General features: G+C 38.0%; 1 protein-coding gene across 1 annotated transcript; it reads left to right on the top strand.

Moving 5' to 3' along the window:
- The first annotated feature begins 252 nt into the window (after positions 1-252).
- On the top strand, positions 253-17199 carry fam83fa (family with sequence similarity 83 member Fa). Its single transcript, XM_010772340.1, has 5 exons — positions 253-797; positions 7870-8037; positions 9535-9656; positions 13340-14133; positions 16056-17199. Exons 1-5 carry the CDS (start codon positions 324-326, stop codon positions 16103-16105), a joined length of 1608 nt encoding a protein of 535 aa, XP_010770642.1. The 5' UTR covers positions 253-323; the 3' UTR covers positions 16106-17199.
- The last annotated feature ends 4239 nt before the right edge of the window (positions 17200-21438 follow it).

Below are 21438 nucleotides of genomic sequence, written 5' to 3'. Positions count from 1 at the left end.
TGGTATATTGCAAAAAGCAATAGTGAAAATAAACAGGTAAAGTACCTAAAAGTAGTACTTGATTACATAACTTAAAATGTATTGATTTACATTCCACCATTGATTGAAACAGCTGACCTTCCCAAACAATTCTTTCGAACAACTTTTTATTTTATTCTGAAAGTTTTGCTTCAGGAAGTTCTGTAATAAATTGGGGGGGGGGGGGGCTTTAAACTGCCGTGTTGACTTCCACTCAGTAGTCAGTCCCGCCTCCTGCAGCCACTCACCTGGGAGCACCTGCAGTATACCACAGGTAACCAGATTCGGGGTAACTTAAACCGGCTATGGCGGATTCCCAGCTGCTGTGCATGGACGATGAGCATGTCAACGAAAAGATCCCGGAGACCAAACCGGAGTTTTACTACAGCGAGGAGCAGCGGGCCGCCCTGGAGCGGCTCCTGAAGAGCGGGGACGGAGCCTTCAAGATGCGGCTGAAGGAGGACAACATCAAAGACTTCCTCTCGGCCAGGGAGATCAGGTCCCTCCGGAAAATGTTCAACGAGTACGACACGGACAGTGACTGCGAGTCCGGTGACCAGGAGAAGTCCAAGGGGTCCTCCAGCGCGGACTCCGGGGTGCACTCCACATACTGGCCCGAGATGTCCGACACCGAGGTCCCGCCTCTTGACATCGGCTGGCCGGGCAGCAGCGGCGTCTACAAGGGGGTGACCCGGGTGAGCGTGCACTCCCACCCGCCCAGGGGCCCCGGGCCGCACATCAAGCAGGTGGTGAGGAGGCTCATACAGGAGGCACACAAGGTAACTTTTACTTAATTAATACAACAATATGTGTGGTCCTATCTAGACACATTATTGTGGTAAAAGGATATATAATAACATACTAGCCTATAACAAAAGGGTTTTCATTTAAATAAGCAGATACCAAACTGTTGAAAAAAAGGTAAGCTAAGGTTACAAAGGGCTTTACAATAAAATGAGTGAGTGATGACTGCAGCCCGCAAAAATAAACACAAATCAAAAAAGATATCAAGTCTATTCTTATTTTAAAAAGTATGAAGCAAATGTAGTCAAATCTAAATAAAGTATTACAAAAATGAAATGGTTCCAATGTAACAAAGTGAACAAGTGTTTTTAAAAAAAAAATGGTAGAGCTTTTTTAAAAAACTACAATTTTATTTTCACCAGAAAACGTTTTATTTTAAATGTTGGTGAAATTACTATGTTAAAAATGTTCTCTTGTAATTAATGGTTACATATAGGCACAATACTTTGTATGAAATTGTACTTTGTTTTTGTGAAAATCACGAGGCGACATGAGTAAAACTCATTAACTCATTACTTAAAAACAACTGCCACAAACAAATTAAAGCAATTAAACTTCTGTAGTGATCAATCAAATAATCTATAAAAGTTTTCCAAAGCAAATGGGTATATAGGTTTTATATATCTTGTTTTGTCTGAGCAACAGTGCCAAACCAATACATATTTAATTAAAGTAGAACATGTTCACATTTGCAAAGCTATAACTCAATTGCGGCATACACAAGACAATTATTGTTTTGAGACTTTTGTAATTTAAAAGCATTAATTTTTGCTTTTATCCAAATACAATGCATGCAATGAAATTCATTTGAAAAGTGTGCAAAAAATAATATACACATAAAGAATTGTTCGAGAAGCAAAAAGTTTATGTTCAGCAAAGACAAATATGTTGAACCTTATACATGTTTCCCTTTTTTAAAGTAAAGGGAAACACAATGTATGCCCCTTAATTACTTAACGTGCAGTAATGTATCTTCTTGTTCTTCATGTTCCCAACCAGTTCAGAGACAACAGAACAAAGCTCGAGAAATGTTCAAAATGATTGGCTACAGGTGATCATGTGACCGCCTCCTGCAGGTGAAACAGACAATTTGCCCCCAGGCGTAAACTATCAAGGTCACTCCACTTGTATTTGATTAATAAATGCTAAAGCATGTAATGAATGACAGGATCTATAGCAGGGGTGCCCAATACGTCGATCGCGATCGACCGGTTGATAGCAAAGGTAGTGTGGGTAGATCGCATGGCATTGAAAAATCATTAAAAAAAGTTATCCTATCTTCCATCCTTACTATGGCATTTGCCACTTGATTGACGTACAGGTAAGCCAGTCTGAGATCTCATCTTTTCTAACACACAGTTCACCACGCATACGCGGTCAACCGCGCCAGCTGCTAATTACCGGCAGGCTGATTACCTAGTTAGCCTTCCAATTTATACAATTCTACTAAAGAAAGGGTATAACATTGACATTGAAATCTAAAGTTATGGAATCTTCTATCGAAACCAAAACTTAAACAAAGACCCATAGTTAAAGCTCTTATAACCAAAATTAATAGCTTTTTAAAAGTCATCCCTTAGTGCAGTGGTTCTCAAACTTTTTCTGTCAGGCCCCCCCTTTGGAGAAAAAAAAAAGTCGGGCCCCCCCAACACAAATAGTCAGGCTCAGTGGCGGCGCCAGAGATTCTATTTTGGGGGTGCTGTGGGGTAGCTTGACGTTTCATAGAGGGTGCTCAAACATTTAGGGTTTCCCATTAATGTACTGGTCGCTACAGTGGAATGTTCTACTGTTGTAACAATCCCCACACACACACACACAGTGTACCCGCGACTGTTACAATGAAGGCTCGATAATCAGCTCACGGCATATAGGTGTAAGCAGGGGTAAAGTGTTATTTTTATAGGTGGTGTGTGGACCTCACATAGGGAGGTCAGGGGGCAAGCTCCCCTGGGAAGATTTTTAAATATTGAAGTTAAAAGCATCAATCTGGTGCACTTTGAGAGCAACATGAAGAGATCTATGGATACATCTCTCAACACCCATTTGAAACAGAACTGTAAACAGATTTACTTTTTCTTTATGGATATTTTACAAATCACTCCCTTTTTAACGTTATTCTTTTTTTAATGTCATATAGTATTTCATACCTGTTTTTAATTTATTCTCTTATTTTTTTATAACTATAATGATCATATAAACGTGGGGCCTCCGGATAAATACTTGTGTTACATTAATGGTGACCAAAAACGTTTGAGACCGACTGAGATAACACTGAGAGTCCTTTAGCTCACTGAGTCTCTCATTCTGACAGGAGAGGACTCTCCTCCACTTTGTTGTTGAAAAAGCTCCTTATATCCGTTAGCGTAGCTCGCTAGCACCAGAAGCTAACAACAACGATCTCCGGTACCGGTGCGCTCTCACTCGCGCACGCACACAAAATGGCTCGTTCCACACACACACGCAGAGCCAAACTTTAATGAAACACAGAGACCCAGACGTAATAGTACTGTATAATATTATTTTCGAATCAATAATTTTTAAAACATTTTTTTTTTTTTTTTTTTTTTATTTTTTATAACCATTTTTCCTCCTGGTCTCTCGCGCCCCCCCTGTCATGCCTCTGCGCCCCCCTGGGGGGGAGCGCCCCCCACTTTGAGAACCACTGCCTTAGTGTATACACGTAGAGTTATTTGGGATTCAAATAACAATTCATTACTGATATAAATCTGAAACATTTTTATAGATACATTTATTGATTGTGTGGTCTATTAAATGTCAGAATGTGGTCAAAAAAACATCATGAATATGTGTCCTCTGTATTTAATGGAACTCACAAAGTGTCAGAAAACAAAACCCTGTTTCTTTTCCTCCGTACCCGAATCTCTAAAAAGTGGGTACAACGGAGGAAATCCAGATTTGCTGCCGATATGACGTAATATCGGAAATGTGGGCTGGCTTTATGCCCACGGCCCTATCAGATTTTTTTTATTTTTCAACATGATCTGTCTTTAATCGAGGTAGCATTTAGCTGAGTATCTGGGTAGAATTCTCCTGCATAAGCTCCCCCCTTCTTATTTTCTTTAAAAAAAAAGTCGTTTTCTTTTTTTTAAAGCTACAGACCCAGAATTAGCACTCCTCTAACAGGGCTGAAATAGAGAGGTATGAGGCATGGCTAGAATGGGGTATCTGTTTGGTATTTTCAGCAAAACACTTCATAGACATATTTTTATATATCTGAGACCTATAATATATGCCTACAAATCGTATAACAGGAGACCTCTACATTTATTTTAATTTTGATATACCCTTAATCGTCCCACATAAATGTCCCCTTCTGTCAGTATAAAACCTAAAGATATTACAAAATTCAAATCAGGAAAAGAAAGTGTTTGGGGAACCATCAGACAGCCTCTATGCTATGCTAACAGATAGAAGGTGCAATCTTACATTTAACGGAGGGCTATGAGAGTGATATTGTTCATCTCAAATAAAGTATCTTTCTCTATCTATCTAACTCTGTATTTCCTGGATATGTTGTGATGTACAGTATGTCATTATGGGTCAGATATTCTTTTAATACTGATTTAAACCCAAAGAACTAAAGTGACTCTATTAATCCGATTTATGGTCCGTCTGACAAACTTCGGACAGGTTTCAACATGTTATTCGAAAGTAAAAATGGCGAATAAGCTTTAATACCCAGATTTATTATTATGGTTAACGGCATTGCAGAGCTACTCTCTGTTTCAGCTTGCAGGAGTGACTTCCTTCATCATGTGATGGATAGCTAGATAATGATAATGTCAGAATCATTTAGAACTTATGTTTTAAATAACAATCACATAACTAGCTTCATAACTTACATGCACTTTGATTTTGTCTTGAAAAAGCACTATTCTTTTCTTAAAAATGTGGGTTTGCCTACATTAGGTCAGTGTATCTCCTGGGGGATTAAAGAAAGAAAGTTACTAAACGTCTGACAGGGGTGTGTCTTTATGAATTGCTGCTAATATACTGTACACACGGTTAAAAGCAGTACAATCAGGTAGATACAGATACAAAAGAAGACTGAGTAGGGACATAAATATGCCCAGGAAGGTTAAACCTCCCACAGACCATTATAACATTTAATCTGCAGTTTTGACATAACCACTTTTTTTACCATACATACAGAAAATTGTTAAAACGTGCATGAATACAAAATCATATTTTGCACATGCAGAATTTTCCATTACAATATAAAGCAGGGAAGGGTTTGATAAAGCCCACGGCATTAATAAAGAAACGTACATAATTGGGAGAGTCTAATGCAGGTCTAAACAAGCTGAGTCATACGATGTGCAGATGGAGAAGGTCTAAATGTCAGCTTCACATCAGGACTTGCAGCAGAAAGATAGGCTTGTTCTGCCTCCCCCGCCATGTTAGGGTTCTTAACGTCTTTGTTTCCCTCCACCCTCTGGATGTTTGACCCCAGAGGTATGCAAGCTTTAGCCAAAAGAGGGGAGCGTTCACTGGTGATTGGTGTGATGGGAAGCATCAGAGGCTACAGTCGCAGGTTGTGGTAACAGGGTTTGTTTTTACCAGAGAGTTTGACTGCTTGAAGATAGCTTAGTCAGATCCCTTTGAAAGCAATATTGCACACCTGTTATTTAAATACATTTAAAGGTCAGGATTTCGCAATTTCAGAAACTTTGTAGTCGATACCAATGAAATGATCATTGAAATTCAATGATTCTCAATACCAATTGGATGAGACTCAAATAAATCAACACATCCCATGTACTTCAAAATACACTGCTTTATTACCACTGATTTATGTGAGGAAGTTAAGTCATAATTCTCTCTAATATCTGTTTTTCAGTGCGAATGTGAGTAAATAGAACCTGAATGCACCATAGTGCAACTCTCCGGAACCTTAAATGCTGCTAATTGCTGACGTTAACTACCTCTCCTTTCTCTGAGAAAAGAAAAATACATTTCTTATCTTCCAGAACTATTTCAAACCTAGATAAATCTGTCATTTTAATCAATGTAACAGCGATGCATGTTTTCTTTTGATTGAGTGTTAAAGTTTATCCTCCTTTATTATCTTTTGAGAATAGCTTACTCAGGGCCATGACAGCATAATATCTGACGACACTGAGATTCTTCCCCTTGAGGTAAAGTAAATTATCTACTCATGAAAGCCTGCCAAACAGTTGACTGTACTTCTGCATTTAGCTATCCTGAAGTTACAATTGACTTTATACTAGGGCTATGAGCTTTGAATGCAAGAAGGAAATGATTTTCATGCCAGATATATATCATGACTTGTGAATAATCAGCTTTCTGGTTGAACTACTTTCAAGAAAAAGCGCAATGTTGCAGGAAATGTCTATTGACAAAGATATGTTTGCAGTCAGTTAAGAAAGCTATTGTTTAAGTTATGTGTTTAACCGTTCTGAAAATTGCAGTTGGTGTACTGTATGTCTTAGTACATTTACTCAAGTTCATTATTTGCTAACACATGCTAAAGACTCACGCATGGTTTAGTTTTAATGGTGGATGTTAATGAAAATCAACCCAGCGGCTGTCAACATAAAACTGTCTTCGAGCAAAACTTGTTTGGAGACTGATCAGGCCCAAACATGTACAGTACACGTAAGGTGCAATAAGGAAATGCTAAAAGCCTTGCATGATCTGCATTGCATTCACGGATTTGAAACCCAGTGTGGCTGTTAAACGCTTCATTGCAAATGCTCATCATGTTTGTTCATCAAAATAGGCCGCAGTAAAGATGCCTTAAAGACAAGAGTGCTAAAATGGAAAGCGTGTTAGTTAATAGTTTTCTTTGTTGTTGTACAATGTTTAGCCTGCTGTGTCTTGTTGCAGGACGATTTATCTTCAGCTCGGATCGTGTACTGTTATGTATGGTATTGAGCAAAGAATCTGCTTTTGAAATAATTAAGAATGCTAATCCCAGCCGTTGCTGGAATTCGTCCAAAACAGAGAGTAACCTTTTAATCACCCGGAAAAACAAGTTCCCATGAATTACAGTATCAACTGATGCTTTCCTGGCAAATAACAATTACATAGACTATAATAACACAGTAATAATATGTCGCCCTTTGTTGCTGTGTTTGCCGAAAGTGGGAGTTGCTAAAAATGGTTATGAGTCCTAATTTTGCTGTAGGCGGTATGGTTTGTTATAAAAGCTTCCTAGATGCAAATCAACCCCAATAAAAGAACATGTGACATCAATAACGTGCACACACACATCTTAACATATCCACCTGGGGAGGTTTTATTTTACTGGTAAACAAAATGGATATGAGGAAAGAGAATCAAAAGGAAAAAAAGGGATTCCAGAATAATACAGGCAAACAAGGAAAATCTCAGGTGTCTTGTCTTTTGTCCTGCTCAAGGTGATTGTCACAATGCTTCAATGTACTTTCAATAAAAAGATCTAGAAATCCTGAATGCACTCCATTTAAATAATACAAAAAATAAGCCAGCAAAAGTCTTTCCCTGAATATTTGTGAAAAAAGTTTGATTAGGTTTACAAAACCATAGAAAATGTTCTTACAGTTAAAAAAAGAAAATGAACTTTATGTGAATGTAACTAGTAGTAATGGATAAGCAGTAGCCATCGATAAACAGCAAAATGAATGAATAAACAGATTTGAACTCATCTTAATTTTACTAAGAAAATGAGATAATTAGCTAAATGCTGGTCCATAGTTGACATTGATAGCTGAATGTTAAGGGTGAATGGATGAAATAATCTGACTGGGCTGTGGTAGTATGTCTAATAAATAGGGTTGAGAACCAGTGGTTTGGTAACAATGCATACTATTTTATAATCCCATCGTAAATGTAAGATCTAAAATATTAATCTGTAATCTTATCCCTATATTTCCCTCTAAAATGTTTTCAATAGTATAAAGACGCATCCAATTTAATTACTAGGATTGAGTGTATTTAGTTACTTTACACCACAGCTGCTGTCGCTCTGTTTAGCTGCATTGAACCCCCTTCCTCCTCTCCCGCCCCACTTGCTTTCCCCAGGTGGTGGCCATAGTGATGGACCTGCTGACAGACCTGCAGATCCTCCAGGACCTGCTGGATGCCTCATCACGGCGGGGGGTGGCTGTCTACGCTGTGCTGGAGGCCAGGGGAGTGCCCCACTTCCTGGATATGTGCACACGGCTGCAGATTAATGCAGTCCATCTGCGGGTGAGCTCACCAAACACAGGAGAGCATGACGGAGGGAGGAGGCTCCCTCCTACAACACACAAAGAGGGAACATGGAGAGTGGGTCACTCTTCTCCTCCTTAAATCCACAATGGCAGTGGCTGCAATAATTATCATGGATTAAAACAAATTGTATGGTTCTTTCACAACGTACTATCCCAATTTGTCTGCAATTAAAACATAATCTAAAAATTACTGGAGCCAGAGGTTGGAGGTAATGTTCCCAGGATAAAAAACAGTTTTGAAGTCCTACATTTACCAGATATTCTGCAATATTTCTGTCATACATTTACGAGGAACACATTTAAGCACAATCTTTCCAATTTTCATTCTGGTAAAATTGTGACATAAATGTAAGAGAATGTTTCTGCCAATGTTTTTTGACCTACAAGCTTCAAACTGCCCATATTAGAACAAATTGAATTTGTTAGGGACATTTCCCATTTTTCAAAAAATTATTTTAGGGATGTACCGAGTATACAATCATTTCCAACATTCACAACATGTTTTATCCAACAAAATACTCTGCTTAATATTTGTCACCATTGGAGGTACGACATGATCATTGCGGTCAAAAACGGTTTGCTTCCGAGCTTGACGCACATAAAGAAAAGCCTGCACCTTTATTACCAGGGAGGCCTATCAGCAATCTCTCAGCACCATAAATTCCATTTAGCTAATCACAATAACAAATTCCCTTTTTTATTGGGTGATGATGTCATTAAACATTTCGAAAGACACCTAAAGCTTAATTTGAAAACATCACAAGAAGCTCTGAATGTAAGAATAATATTTAAAAAGTATAAAAGGGGGGATGTCTGCCATAAGATCTTTGAGGAATTTAAAATATAAGATGCTGAAAAAAAGGCCTTTTCCCCCCATTTATTTATTTAAGGGTTAAACATAATCCTCCTACTTTTATAAACTAACATTTCATACAGGTCTAATCTCACTGGAACAGCAGTTCAGTGGGTCAGATTGTCACTCTACCCCCACAGGGACACAATACCCGGCCTTATCTGCTCCAGCTGAGTTTTGTAGCTCCTGTGTAGTATAACTGGAGCATTCCTTGGTTATAGTGGTGTCAGTTGATACGGCAGTGAAAGGCCTTTTCAGAGCGCTGGGCTCTGTTACTCTTACTTCTCACAAATGAACATTCATAGATTCTGAGAACAGATCCAAAGACTGTAACCCGATGCTCCGGCAGAGCCAAGCCTCCTCCCAGTGTGTCCGTTTAGTGTCTCCTTTTCTGTCTCTTTCCTTTCTCAGCCCTTTAAGTAAACACACGTGTCCAAAGGGTTAGTTTATTTTTATCAGGACAGTTGACTTAATGTTGCAATGTGTGCACAGTTTGTCTTGGCACGTCATGCATGATATACTGTACATGGGCCCATTTAAAAGCTGAGAGAGTTTACTCAGGCTCACCTGTGTCCTCCTAAGCCAGATGAAGTGTGTAATCAAGCGGGTGTTTTTTTACAGAATCTCCGTGTGCGCATGGTGAGAGGTTCAGGGCTGAACCTGTCGTTTGGAAAGCTGCCCGGGTCCCTGTGCTCCAAATACATGCTGGTGGACGGAGAGAAAGTCATGTTTGGGTCTTACAGGTGAGCATGAATGTCTTGCAGTGCCTTAAAATCCAGGGGTTATAAGGACACATGTCGTTTTCAATGACCATTCAAAAGTACACAAACAGAACTCTTAAGTATTCTTTCTCCCAATTTTGTAGGAGAATTAGACATCAACCTTTTATAATCCTTCGTAGTTGGGAAGCCACAGTCAATAGAATGGATTTGAATTATTTTCTTATTTAAAAAAAGAAGAAAAGATCTACAAGTAATTATATCAGTACAGCGCCTTTTATGAGTGCGAGTCTGTGGCCTGCATGTTACATAATATTTCATAGCTCTACACACCGACTACAAATTATCAGTCATTAGAGAGCTTGAAATATTAATGCACACTTGTTTAGCATTATTCAAATGTATCTGATTCAAACTCAGCTAGTTTACTTACACAAAGGAAAAGACATAGCGAGATGATCGAGAAACGTACATAAAATTATGATTTATGGCAATTTAGGAGATTCATTTATGCCAATGATCAAATCTCACACACAAGTTAGTAAAACAAAGGCTTTATCCAAAAGACGGACATTTTGTGCAGCAGATTTGACCTATTAGCATAACTATTTTCTTGATAATTTGTCACTCTCATCTCAGATAAAAAAAAAATCTCACAATTGTCTTGCTATATTATGTAGTAGATACTATAAGAGAATATATATAATGATTTTTGTGGTACATTTATTTTTTTCCCCCTGTAAATGTACGACTTTGCAAGTTATTTCCTCCTCCCCTAGTTTCATAATCCAACTTTTTTAAATCTACAATGGTTCTGATGCACTTTGGTAAAAACAAAAACTGAAGATGCAAGATTTCCCTTCTGAGATCCAAATGTGTTGAGGCTTTAAAACAAATATTTTACTAGAAGCTGCAGGCAACAACAACAACACAAAAGAAAACCAATCCGACGAGTACACTAATGACTTTTTGAAGACTTTCTGAAGCATATTAACTATCTGGACATACTGGAATGCTTTTTGCAGCTCTCTCTTCATCTGCTGTTGGTCCTGCACACAAATCTGTGTTGAAGATAACCGTGTTGTTTATTGTGGTTACTGATTTAGGTGTCAGTTGAGAGCTCATTTTATAATGATTTATGAGGTTAAACCCAACACCGCAATTGAGTGTATGGAGAAACAGAGGTTCATACCTATTTACATCACTGATAGAGTGGTGCAGGGATGACGTATTTACCCAGAAGTAAACTGCGCATGGGTTCCCTCGACAAAAAAGCAATGGGATTTCTCCATAGGGTTTTTGAAAATAGCTCGAATAAGGTCTGTGGAAAACAAACCTGTTAGATAAATGAACGTTTTGTTCAGCCGGATAATATCCACATGTCTACCCTGCTTTTGTAATTTTCTAATCATAAATCTAATCGCCAGAAGCAAAATTCTTTGTTTGAACAGTTTGTTGGAGGCAGGCACTTGCTTTCAAGCAGAACAGAGGCAAACAAACTTAGCGGGATTGTTTACGTCGTGTTCGGTGTAATGACGTACAACGTCCTCGACAACTTCTGCAGTCCTATTCAGCCACATGTTAACAACCATCGTTTTTCAGACACCTAAACTCTTCAAAAATCACCAGTGGGGTCACTGCTGTATTTAATGTCGTAGAACAAAACGTGATCCGTCTCTTAAATTTCTGTCAACCACAGACCTTATTTCGAGCTATTTTCCAAAATCCTATGGAGAAATCCCATTGGCTCTGAGACGAGGGAACCGGAAGTGGTAAAATGCTAACTCACTTCCGGGTTTTAGGACGCGTCACTTCACCACTCTATTACAGTAAGAACAATTGTAAATACAGGAAGCACATGTTAGTTCAACCTAAAGTACGGACAAAATAATATTTGTATCTCAATACAGACATTTCAATTCCAAAGAGAGGCATGATGGCACGTTATAATTTGTGGCCTCAATTCTATTAAACTGTTTCCACGCTTCATTTAATATGTTGGCAGGAATTTAATTGTCTGCAGTGCACAAGGACACATAATTCCTTTTAACCGCCGCCTGCTTAAAGTGGCCCTCGTATGCTCATTTTTAGAGTTCATATTTGTATTTTGTGTCTCTACTTTTTCACTTTTTATTGATCAAAAAGCTTTTTATTTTTCTCATACTGCCTGTGCTGCACTACCTCTTTTCACCCTCTGTCTAAAACCAGAGCCCAGTCTACTCTGATTGGTTAGCTGACCAGCTCTGTTATGATCTATCAACTGCTTAGGGATGTCCCACTCATTAGCATATCACAAACTGTGGGAGCGCTAGCCAATATAAGCGAGTGTTATATTTTTTCTTAATAACAGGAAATGTTCTGTCAAAAAGTTAAAGTGTTTACTTGCATCAATGGTTGTAATTTAGATTATTTCATAAGTACGAGTAATGGCATAGCTTGACTTCTCTAACAAGAGTAAGAATTAGAGCACAGGTGAGCAGCAGAATCCAAAAGACTTCCCTCTCTCTACTCCCAGTTTAAATCTTCAGATTCTCACTCTAAAATGATGCTTTACGATTGTTGGCACTTGATCTGCTATCTTCCTTTTGACCTCTGCCTGAAGGCGCTGTATTTCTAATTGTTCTTTTTGTTGCTCTTTCTGGACAGCTTGGTTTGCAGCAGCTCTTTGGCGTATTTGAGAAATCCTGATTTAATGCTTAATATCGCTTTTAAGGGAAAACAGATCTGAAGGTTCTTGAATCCAAAAGAGAGCCTGCTTTAGTTTAGGCCCATGTTGCTTTCTACTTTTGGAATATTTCCATTCAGTCTTTTCTGTGTGTGTGGCATGTTTACTGTTCATCCATCAGTCCTTTGATGACATCTCTGGGCGCAACCTACCAGCCAGCCAACCAGGTCCTTTGAAGTTGCCACATCGTCAATTAAGGCCAACTGTTTAATAGCCAGAGGTATTTCATTGTAATTCTCTCCAAGCAAGAAATCACACACAAGTGGGTTTCTTTCTACAGGCGTAGTTGAAGCTTCTCTCCTCCAAATCTACTGTGAAAACCAAACATAACTACTGACAAAAAGGTCCCAAAGGTAATTGATTTTCAGTGTGCTATGAACTCAATTATTAAATAAATCAAAACCGGAGACTGATTTCTGCAAAGTGAAATGAACACGGTGATTTTTCGACTTGTGTGATAAATGGAAGTTCACGTCAAGACATTAGGGTCGGCAAAATTATCAGTTTTTAAAAAATATTAAGGTTTGTTTACATGAGATAAAATGCCAGATTTTGTTGGAAAAGACAAGAATATAGCAAGGTGTATATTTGAATGTAGGCATGTTTTTAACCTTGAAACAATAAATGCATGGTACTGCATAATGTAAAGGCCTTAATAGGTGTTCATATATATTGAATGAATCTTTATAAAGTCTAAACAAATCTTTAAAAAAATGGGAGATAAGATTTTATAATTAGTTTATTTAGATAAGATTTAAAAATAATTGTCAGTGTTTTGTGAAAAAAAATGAAAATTGTCAATGTCTAAAAAAAAATGGGCAAAAATATCCTTGACCCTAAGCAATTATTGTATTTTTTATTTTATTTTGGTAAGTATAAAGTCGGTATAAAATATCTTAGCATCATCATTAAAAAAGGATACAAACTAAGAATCCTGCTCTTCCTCCACAGTATTAGTTTAAATATCTCTTCTCTCCTCCAGCTTTACCTGGACTTCCTCTCGGATGGACAGGAACACGATCACTGTGATGTCGGGACAGATTGTGGACTCCTTTGATAATGACTTTCGGGAGCTCTATGCCGTGTCCGAGCTGGTGGACCTCTACCAGGAGTTCAACATCACCAAGCCGCCAATTTCTACGCCCATCAGGATGCCAAAGGTGGAGAGAATCCAGCCAATTCCTGTGTCCATGTCTCGCTTTCAAGTATCTGTCGGGGACTCTAGACAGGTAGACTTAAAGGTGCCTGCACATAAATATCACAACCCTAAGTACTCTTTAGTTTTTGGGAACAGTACGGGCCTCACTGGTTCCCTACAAGACCTGTCGAGAGTCAGCGACTCGCTAGTTGGGGGGCTGATCCAGAGGAACGGCCTGCAGAACGGCATGCTTCAAAGCAGCAAGGACAAGGTGGACCCAGCCCCCCCTCAGAGTCCTGGTTCCCCTGCAGAGGACGAGGACGAGGATGGAAAGGGAAGCTTGAAGAGAAACCAGCTTTTTGGAGCTAAGAAACAACGCAGCTCTTTCAGGCACTTCCTGAAAGGCAGAGGAGCCAATCAGAGTTCAGAGACTATAGAGGAAGACGTGGTCACTCCTCAGAGCCAGTCCCCTGTCTGTAAGGTGCCAGAGCTAAATGGCAATGCAAATACAAATAAGATGGAAGATTCTTTTGCGATTATTGAGAAACCGGATTTACTGAAACCCAAAATCAAGAAGCCCTTAAAGACCCTTCAGAGAAGCATGTCCCTGCAGACCATCAACACAGGAGACGAAGACGGTACGTCCTCACAAAGTATTTTATTTAATCATTTGTTTGTTTCATAGTGGTTCAAATTCCAACTAAATGTTGATTTTGCTAGCATTTGATTTAGCCTAGTGTGCAGAGTATTTTACTTCCTTTATTAGTTTGTTAAATAAAATGTCAGAACATGCATCTCAATTGTGTATTTTTACTCCTGCCTTAAACCTGCTTATCGCTAGCTCTGATATGTGGAAAGATGTGGGATTTCCTCTTGTTTTAGTAACTAAATCAAGAGAAAATCCCATATTTCTGGTCAGAAGGAGAAACACTCCTATGTTTAAACATTATAAAAAGGCTAGGATATAAGGCATGTATTTGGAGATGAGCAAGTCTGCCCCTAGTGGATTTGTTAGAACTACTAACCGCCTTCTGAAGGAATAATTGTACACACCTCATGTTAAGGTAGGGTGACCAGACGTCCCCGTTTTCCGGGGACAGTCCCCGTTTGTATTGACCTGTCCCCAGTTGAAACTGTCCCAGGAAATGTCCCCGTTTTTTATATGTTAAAAACACATAGCAAGGTGAAATAAAACGTTTCATGTCAGGAAACACTGCGTAAACAGACTGTGGTCAAGCCAGCCCCCACTTCGAAAAACACAGTCAAGCCAGCCCGCACGTTGTATTGCGGTGCGCGAGTATCCTATGCATTACGGTAGAGGCATGTAAAAACTGCCTTCAAAATAAAAGCGTTTACTCGGTCAATAAAAAATATACCTAAAAAAACACACCAAACATATTCATATACTGGAGCTTAAATCAAGAAATATGTACTATATAATGTGATCAATAATAATTTAAAAAGAAACTACACATAACTACCACATTATAACTGAGTGAATGTAAAATGAAGGATACAGTTATGAAGACATCTGACATTTCCACTGGGTGACTAATTTCAATTGATGTTGACACCATCTCACAACACTCCTAAAATAACATTACTTTCTGAAGCACAATTTAAAATGTATGCAGTTTAAAATCTCAAATTAGATCTATTGTCCATCTATATTTTGATTTTAATGTAAACTGTCCATAATCAAAGAGTCATTCGAAGTCAATCAAATACTTATTTCTGATAGCAGGAGACCCCATCTAGTCAATCAGAGAAAATCCGGACAATCTGATGTAGAGTTTCAAAATAAAATACTTTTGAAATCTCATATATGGGCTATCGTCCTTCTGTTTTTATACAAGAATAAATAAAAAACTGTCAAATAGACTTATTTCACTCCAGGGTGATAGTAGGACACCCCATCTAGTCACTCGGAGAGAATCAGGACAATCTGATGTAGAGTTTCAAAATAAAAGACCTTTGAAGTCTCATATACAGTATGAGCTATCATCCCTCTGTTTTTAGATAAGAATAAAACAAGAACTATCCAGTATCAAAGACTTATTTCACTCCAGGGTGATAGCAGGACACCCCATCTAATCACTCAGAGAGAATGGACAATCTGATGTACAGTTTCAAAATAAAAGACCTATCGTCCTTCTGTTTGTATCCAACAGTTCAAATGTTCGAATTACATTGAACCAGAATTGTCCCCCTTTTTTCTTTAACAGTGAAGAAAATTGGATATGTTAATGATATATAGACCGCAAAACTCAAAATGTCCCCGGTTTTAATTTTGAAAATCTGGTCACCTTATGTTAAGGCCACTTCAGGTTGGTACAACTTGGACTTAGCTGAGGTCTGCCATGCTTAGCAGGAATATTGTATTCTTTTTTGAATAAGGGCAAAAACTGGATGTAATTGTAGTCAGTGTTATAATTTGGTCCTTTTCACATTTGAGGGGCTATAACAAAACCATTTCTGACATTGGCAGAGGTCTATGCTTTGTAAGTGCCCTCAGGTTTTATACTTAAGTCCCTTTTTCTTTTTTTCTTTTTCTCAACAGGAACTAAAAGCCGCCGGCGGCATCAAAAGAAGAATTGCATCCAGTCATGAGATGAAAAACAAGAGGTCAGTCAGTTATGAGGAGCAGCAGAGGATCTCCGGATGAAACAGTATGAGTCACGGTATCTGCTTCCCGTAACCGGGTGACACGACGTTCTCTGGCCTGGTATACTGCAGGTGAAGTAAAGTAAAGTAAAGGAGAGGAGAGAGAGATATTGTAGCTCAACTAATCATGTGAGGAAATAACTCAGAGAATCTAAACATTGTTGCCAAAGTGCTAATGGAGGGCGATTTCATTGCCTTTGTTTTAGTGTTTATGTTTTTTTTTTTAGTAAATTATTCTACAGTTAAAGGGATAGTTAATTATTTTTGAAGTAAGGTTTTTTGATCTACTTATCCACAGTCATTCTACCTAAAATAGATGGTGGTTGGCTTCAGGTTTGGAGAAACAGATGGGAGCACCTGCTGAAATCTAAGCAATGTACTTCTTTGGACTGGGGTAGCAGCAAAACATATTTAGACTACTAAACAATTCATATCAGTTAAATTGAATACTATATTTAAAATAATTTAGCTGCTTTACCTTGCTGTCAGGTGGCCCTTTTCAACAGGGTTCAGAAACTGTTAGATTCAAAGCTACCAGACATGGACAAACAAGTGAATTTGAACTTGCAAACCTTGTTGCTGATCTACTGCTGCCTCAATCAGTTATTTTGTTGGTGTTTTGGTTTGGCGAGGCAAAAAAAAACAGGATAAGCAAAATACTTGCGTACAAATATTTTGCATAGAAAATATTCATAATGCACCGATTGCGACAGTGGTTTGACTAGATGTGCGCCATGTCATCCTTAGAAAAAGAGAGAAGTGTATTTGCCGTTACTCTCTACTTTAATTGATTTCTCTTTTAGCTGAATGCTCAGACTGCATTTAAATTCCTTCTGGTAAAACGGTACACAGTCTAGGGCTTTTATTGTGAAAGGTTAGAACGGAAAAGTGGATCCTGTATGCACTTCTTTTGTCAGGGTTAAAAAGAGCAGTGAGATATGCATCTTTGTTTAGACTAAGAAGCCCCGTTAAATGTTTTACATTACATTACATGTCACTTGTTAGACGCTTTTATCCAAAGCGACTTACATACTCAATACTGTGGACAATCCCCACAGGAGCAATTTGGGGTGAAATGTCTTGCTCAGGGACACAACGACATGCTGACTGCAGTGGGGTTTGAACCTGTGACCCCCTTATCCCAACACATACGCACAACCCACTGCGTCACACACCTCCTGTTTCTGCTAATAGACAATAAACATCTTCATGGTACATTGGTACATATACACATACCACTGAGATACACCGATATTGTGTACATTTGTACACAATGTACGATCCGCACTACGTGGTTGATGCCTATAGGAATAGGGAATAATATAAATACAGCACTGGAATAAATTAAGAGAACATTGCAAAATTATGGTTTTACTATTCATAGGTATGTGTTTGGGTAATATTATTATTTTTTATTTGATTCTATAAGCTACTGACAACATTTCTCTGTGTTGGAATTCAACAGACACTGGAACTTATCGACTTAGATTTGATAGAAAATGTTTTCAACTTTAATTGACTGAATTTGTTTGAAGAGTGGGCTTCTTAACACGTGAACACTGTGTAATATCTGTTTTCATCTATATTTAAGAAATACAATATAAGACAAGCACACGTTTCATTTTTGGGCCATACTCCATTATACTTTTTGAATTTGCTGAGGGCCGATTCAAAATGGTCTGCAGGCCGCATTTGGCCCCCGGGCCATAGTTTGGACACCCCTGATGTAGAGATTGAGATTCAAGAAAAACTTGGAGTGGTCTCTTACATTTTTCCAGAGCTGTATTTAAAGGTAGGGTGTAAGTTTGAGAAACCGGCTCCAGATACACTTTTTGTTATATTCTATGGAATGCTCTTAGCATCCCGATAGCAATGAATATCGTAAGTGCTTTGACAAAAAATCTATAAAAAAATGTCATCTGTGGAAGCCGTAGTACTGTAAAAAGCACGACCAATCATTTTAGCCGGCCCGGCTAAAATAACTGGATGTCCTACCTGCCTGTTAGCCTTCCATCTGTGCACAAATTTATCGCGCGTTCGTGTGTGTTGGAGGAGGGGCTCTATAACGAAGTGGCAGATTTTCTCCCGTCGTGTATTTTCAAATTCTAGCGATCTCGAGCCGGTTTCTCAAATTTACATACCCTACCTTTTTAAATATAACATTATCATTTTTATTTTGTAAAATAATTTACATATTTTTTTACAACAATTTATTTCATGGCAAAAAAAGGTGCAAATGAAAAAAAACCTATGTGTTAAGGCTTTAAAAATGTGTAGATAAGTGCATCGCTCCACCTCACTTCAAAACATCCAACTATCCCTTTACTGTAAGTGTTTTCTTATGATATGCATGAACCTGGTCACCACAGAGCAGCCAAGGATTATCACACCTGGTTGCTATGGAGACAGGAGAAGTGATCAGATGTGCTGTTTGTCACCGAGTATTGTCTTTCGGACTGAGGAGCCTTAGTAACAGAAGAACTGTTGTTCAGAGAGCGTCATGCAGGCGGTGAATTATGTATGTTGTGTTGAGTTCAGCGGTGCAAACACACGCCTGCTCGGCTTCCTGCAGTGTGAGGACTTTGTTTGTTTACACTTTGCTTTTGTTCACTGGCAGAGACGATAATGTGAATCCTTGAGAAACTACTTGAGATGCAAATAATCCTAATTTTGTAGCAGAAATTGAATAAAAGACTTGAAAAAAATGGTTTGTGTGTGAATTAAGATGTCAAGTCAGATTCAAACGTGGGGATAGCTTTCAAAGAATGCCAAATGATGTAATAAAAGCTTCATCAGATTGTTCATTTTACCCAATATGACACATTTCTAAGTTACATTCTGTTGCATTACTTTAAGATCTAAATCCTGCTTAATGGTCTCCCTGAAAAGAAAATACTTTAGGTTTGTATCGTGCATTTTGCAAACTACACACAAGAAAGTGTGTGTGTGTGTGTGTGTGTGTGTGTGTGTGTGTGTGTGTGTGTGTGTGTGTGTGTGTGTGTGTGTGTGTGTGTGTGTGTGTGTGTGTGTGTGTGTGTGTGTGATCTCTCCATCAAAGCCAGGCTGTGTTGTGAGGATAGAGGAAGGCAGGGATATCGCTCCCAGGAGACAGTTGACGTTACGAAGGATGGAGGGATCTACAGGCGTCAGTAAAAAGTATATAGCCTGTGCTCACCATAGGAATATAATATAATCTGTTAACTCTAAATCAGTAATACAACATTTTTAAGTAAAATGTGAACTATTTATGTAATAATTAAAATACAACGATTTACCCTTGGAAGATCTAAGACATCTTTTGTTACAAAATATATAAAAAGTTATATCATGATAACCTAAATTATATATTCTGAATAAAATCATGTTCCCCACTTTGAAACATTTCCTCATATAGGATTTTAGTAAGAAAAAATAACAGCCATGGGAAACTGAAAACATTAGGGTCCTGTAGGCTTTAGGAAAGAAGCCTGACATTTATACACAATCCATTCCAAACTAACAAACCCTCCCATGTTTTATCAATATATACTGAGGAGATGTAATACATAAAAACAGTTTGTTAGTGAGGGGGTGTACCTGCTCCAAGGAAACCACAACTTTTATCATAGCATCACACACACTCACGACAGTAAGAGCCTACACATCCGATTACTTCTGAATCTGATAACCGAGGGTTTCACAATAGATTAACTTCTCACTTTGCATCATCATCATTACAGCAATACAAGATAGAGTCAGTGTGTCACAGAAAAAGTTAACATTTGAACAACCCAATGATAGAATAAATAAAGATGCAGCTCCATCTGCTGGAGAAACAGATTCACAAAACACCAGTTTATTTTCCAACATGGGTTTTAATCCTCCATCAATATAGTCATTAAATTAGAACATAAGAAAACATGTTCAAGCTAAATAAAATATACTGTACAGTGACCATTTAAAAATAGTATTCATAAGTTAAAGTTTTTAATATGACAGAATCTTTTCAGTTTTTTCAAGGTAAGGCAAGGCAAGTTTATTTATATAGCACCTTTCAACACAAGGCAATTCAAAGTGCTTTACAAAAAATGAAAGACATTAAGAAAATTAAAATCAGTCATTAAAAAGAAAAGCTAATAAAATAAACATTAAAAGAAAAAATACATGGATAAAAGTTACAGTGCAGTTTAAGATGTGAATAGTTCAATTAAAAGCAGCGACAAAAAGAAAAGTCTTCAGCCTGGATTTAAAAGTAGTAAGAGTTTTTGCGGACCTGCAGGTTTCTGGGAGTTTGTTCCAGATATTTGGAGCATAATAACTGAACTCTGCTTTATCATTCAACCTGCTTTTTAAATGTATATACAACAATGTATCAGTAATAATGCACTCTATTGTAAAAGAGAATATTTATGATAATTAATTTTTCATGTTTTGATGAGTAAGTAAAGTTATAAAAGTGGAAAAATGTTGAATCAACGTTTTGAACAAGAGCTCAAATGGAAGGCACTATATTTAAATCATAAAACTGTACATTATATAAAGTAAGATTGTTGATTCAGTTATCAATGTTTAAATATTCTAAATAAAAAGACATTTCAATCAACAATAATAAATAATTGTTACTCCAAATAGCCCAGAGGATATTTAGACAAAATGACTGGCTATTTCTTTGTATTACTGTATGTTTGTGTCTTATTTTTTTTTCTTAGTTTCTTTTCTTTTATCTGTTGTCTTTGTGCTTGTTTTATATATCTTTTTAGACTTTTTACAATGCTTTGCAGTTATTTTGAATCTTGTCTAAAACATTGTGAATCGCTCGCATCCCATTTCCTACACTTTACACCTCCGTGTTGTCCCTTTGAGTCTTCTTTTTGTAATTATTTGTCTCTTAGTGGATGTTTTCCATGTTTTCCATTTTCAAGGGCGACTGTGGCTGCGAGGGAGTGTGGTCTTCTTTCTATCAGAAGGTTGTGGGTTAAATCCCAGCCCGTGCAGTCAACATGTCGATGTATCCTTGGGCAAGATACTTAACCCTGAGTTGCTCCCGATGCCATGGCCAACGGTGTGTGAATGTGTATGCATGTTAGGTCCTAGAGTAAGGTACACTGCTCTGTATGAATGGGTGTGAATGGGTGAACGACATGTAGCATGTAAAGCGCTTTGAGGGGTCGTAAAGACTGGATAAAGTGCTATATAAGTNGATTAATTGAGCAGCCCTAGTCTTAAAGTTAGCTGATCAGATTCTGGCCACTTTATGATGTCATAATGTTCTGGGGTTTTGTAACCTTAGCCGATAAACC

The sequence above is a fragment of the Notothenia coriiceps genome, unplaced genomic scaffold (genome assembly GCF_000735185.1).
Source record: "Notothenia coriiceps isolate Sejong01 unplaced genomic scaffold, NC01 NC01_scaffold00011180, whole genome shotgun sequence".
NCBI classification, from domain to species: domain Eukaryota; kingdom Metazoa; phylum Chordata; class Actinopteri; order Perciformes; family Nototheniidae; genus Notothenia; species Notothenia coriiceps.
This window is presented reverse-complemented; position numbering and strand designations above follow the sequence as displayed.

Coding starts and splice junctions, on each gene's coding strand:
- fam83fa (XM_010772340.1), top strand. CDS start 324: ATGGCGGATTCCCAGCTGCTGTGCATGGACGATGAGCATGTCAACGAA. Junction 798..7,869: donor TCATACAGGAGGCACACAAG/GTAACTTTTACT, acceptor TGCTTTCCCCAG/GTGGTGGCCATAGTGATGGA. Junction 8,038..9,534: donor TTAATGCAGTCCATCTGCGG/GTGAGCTCACCA, acceptor GTTTTTTTACAG/AATCTCCGTGTGCGCATGGT.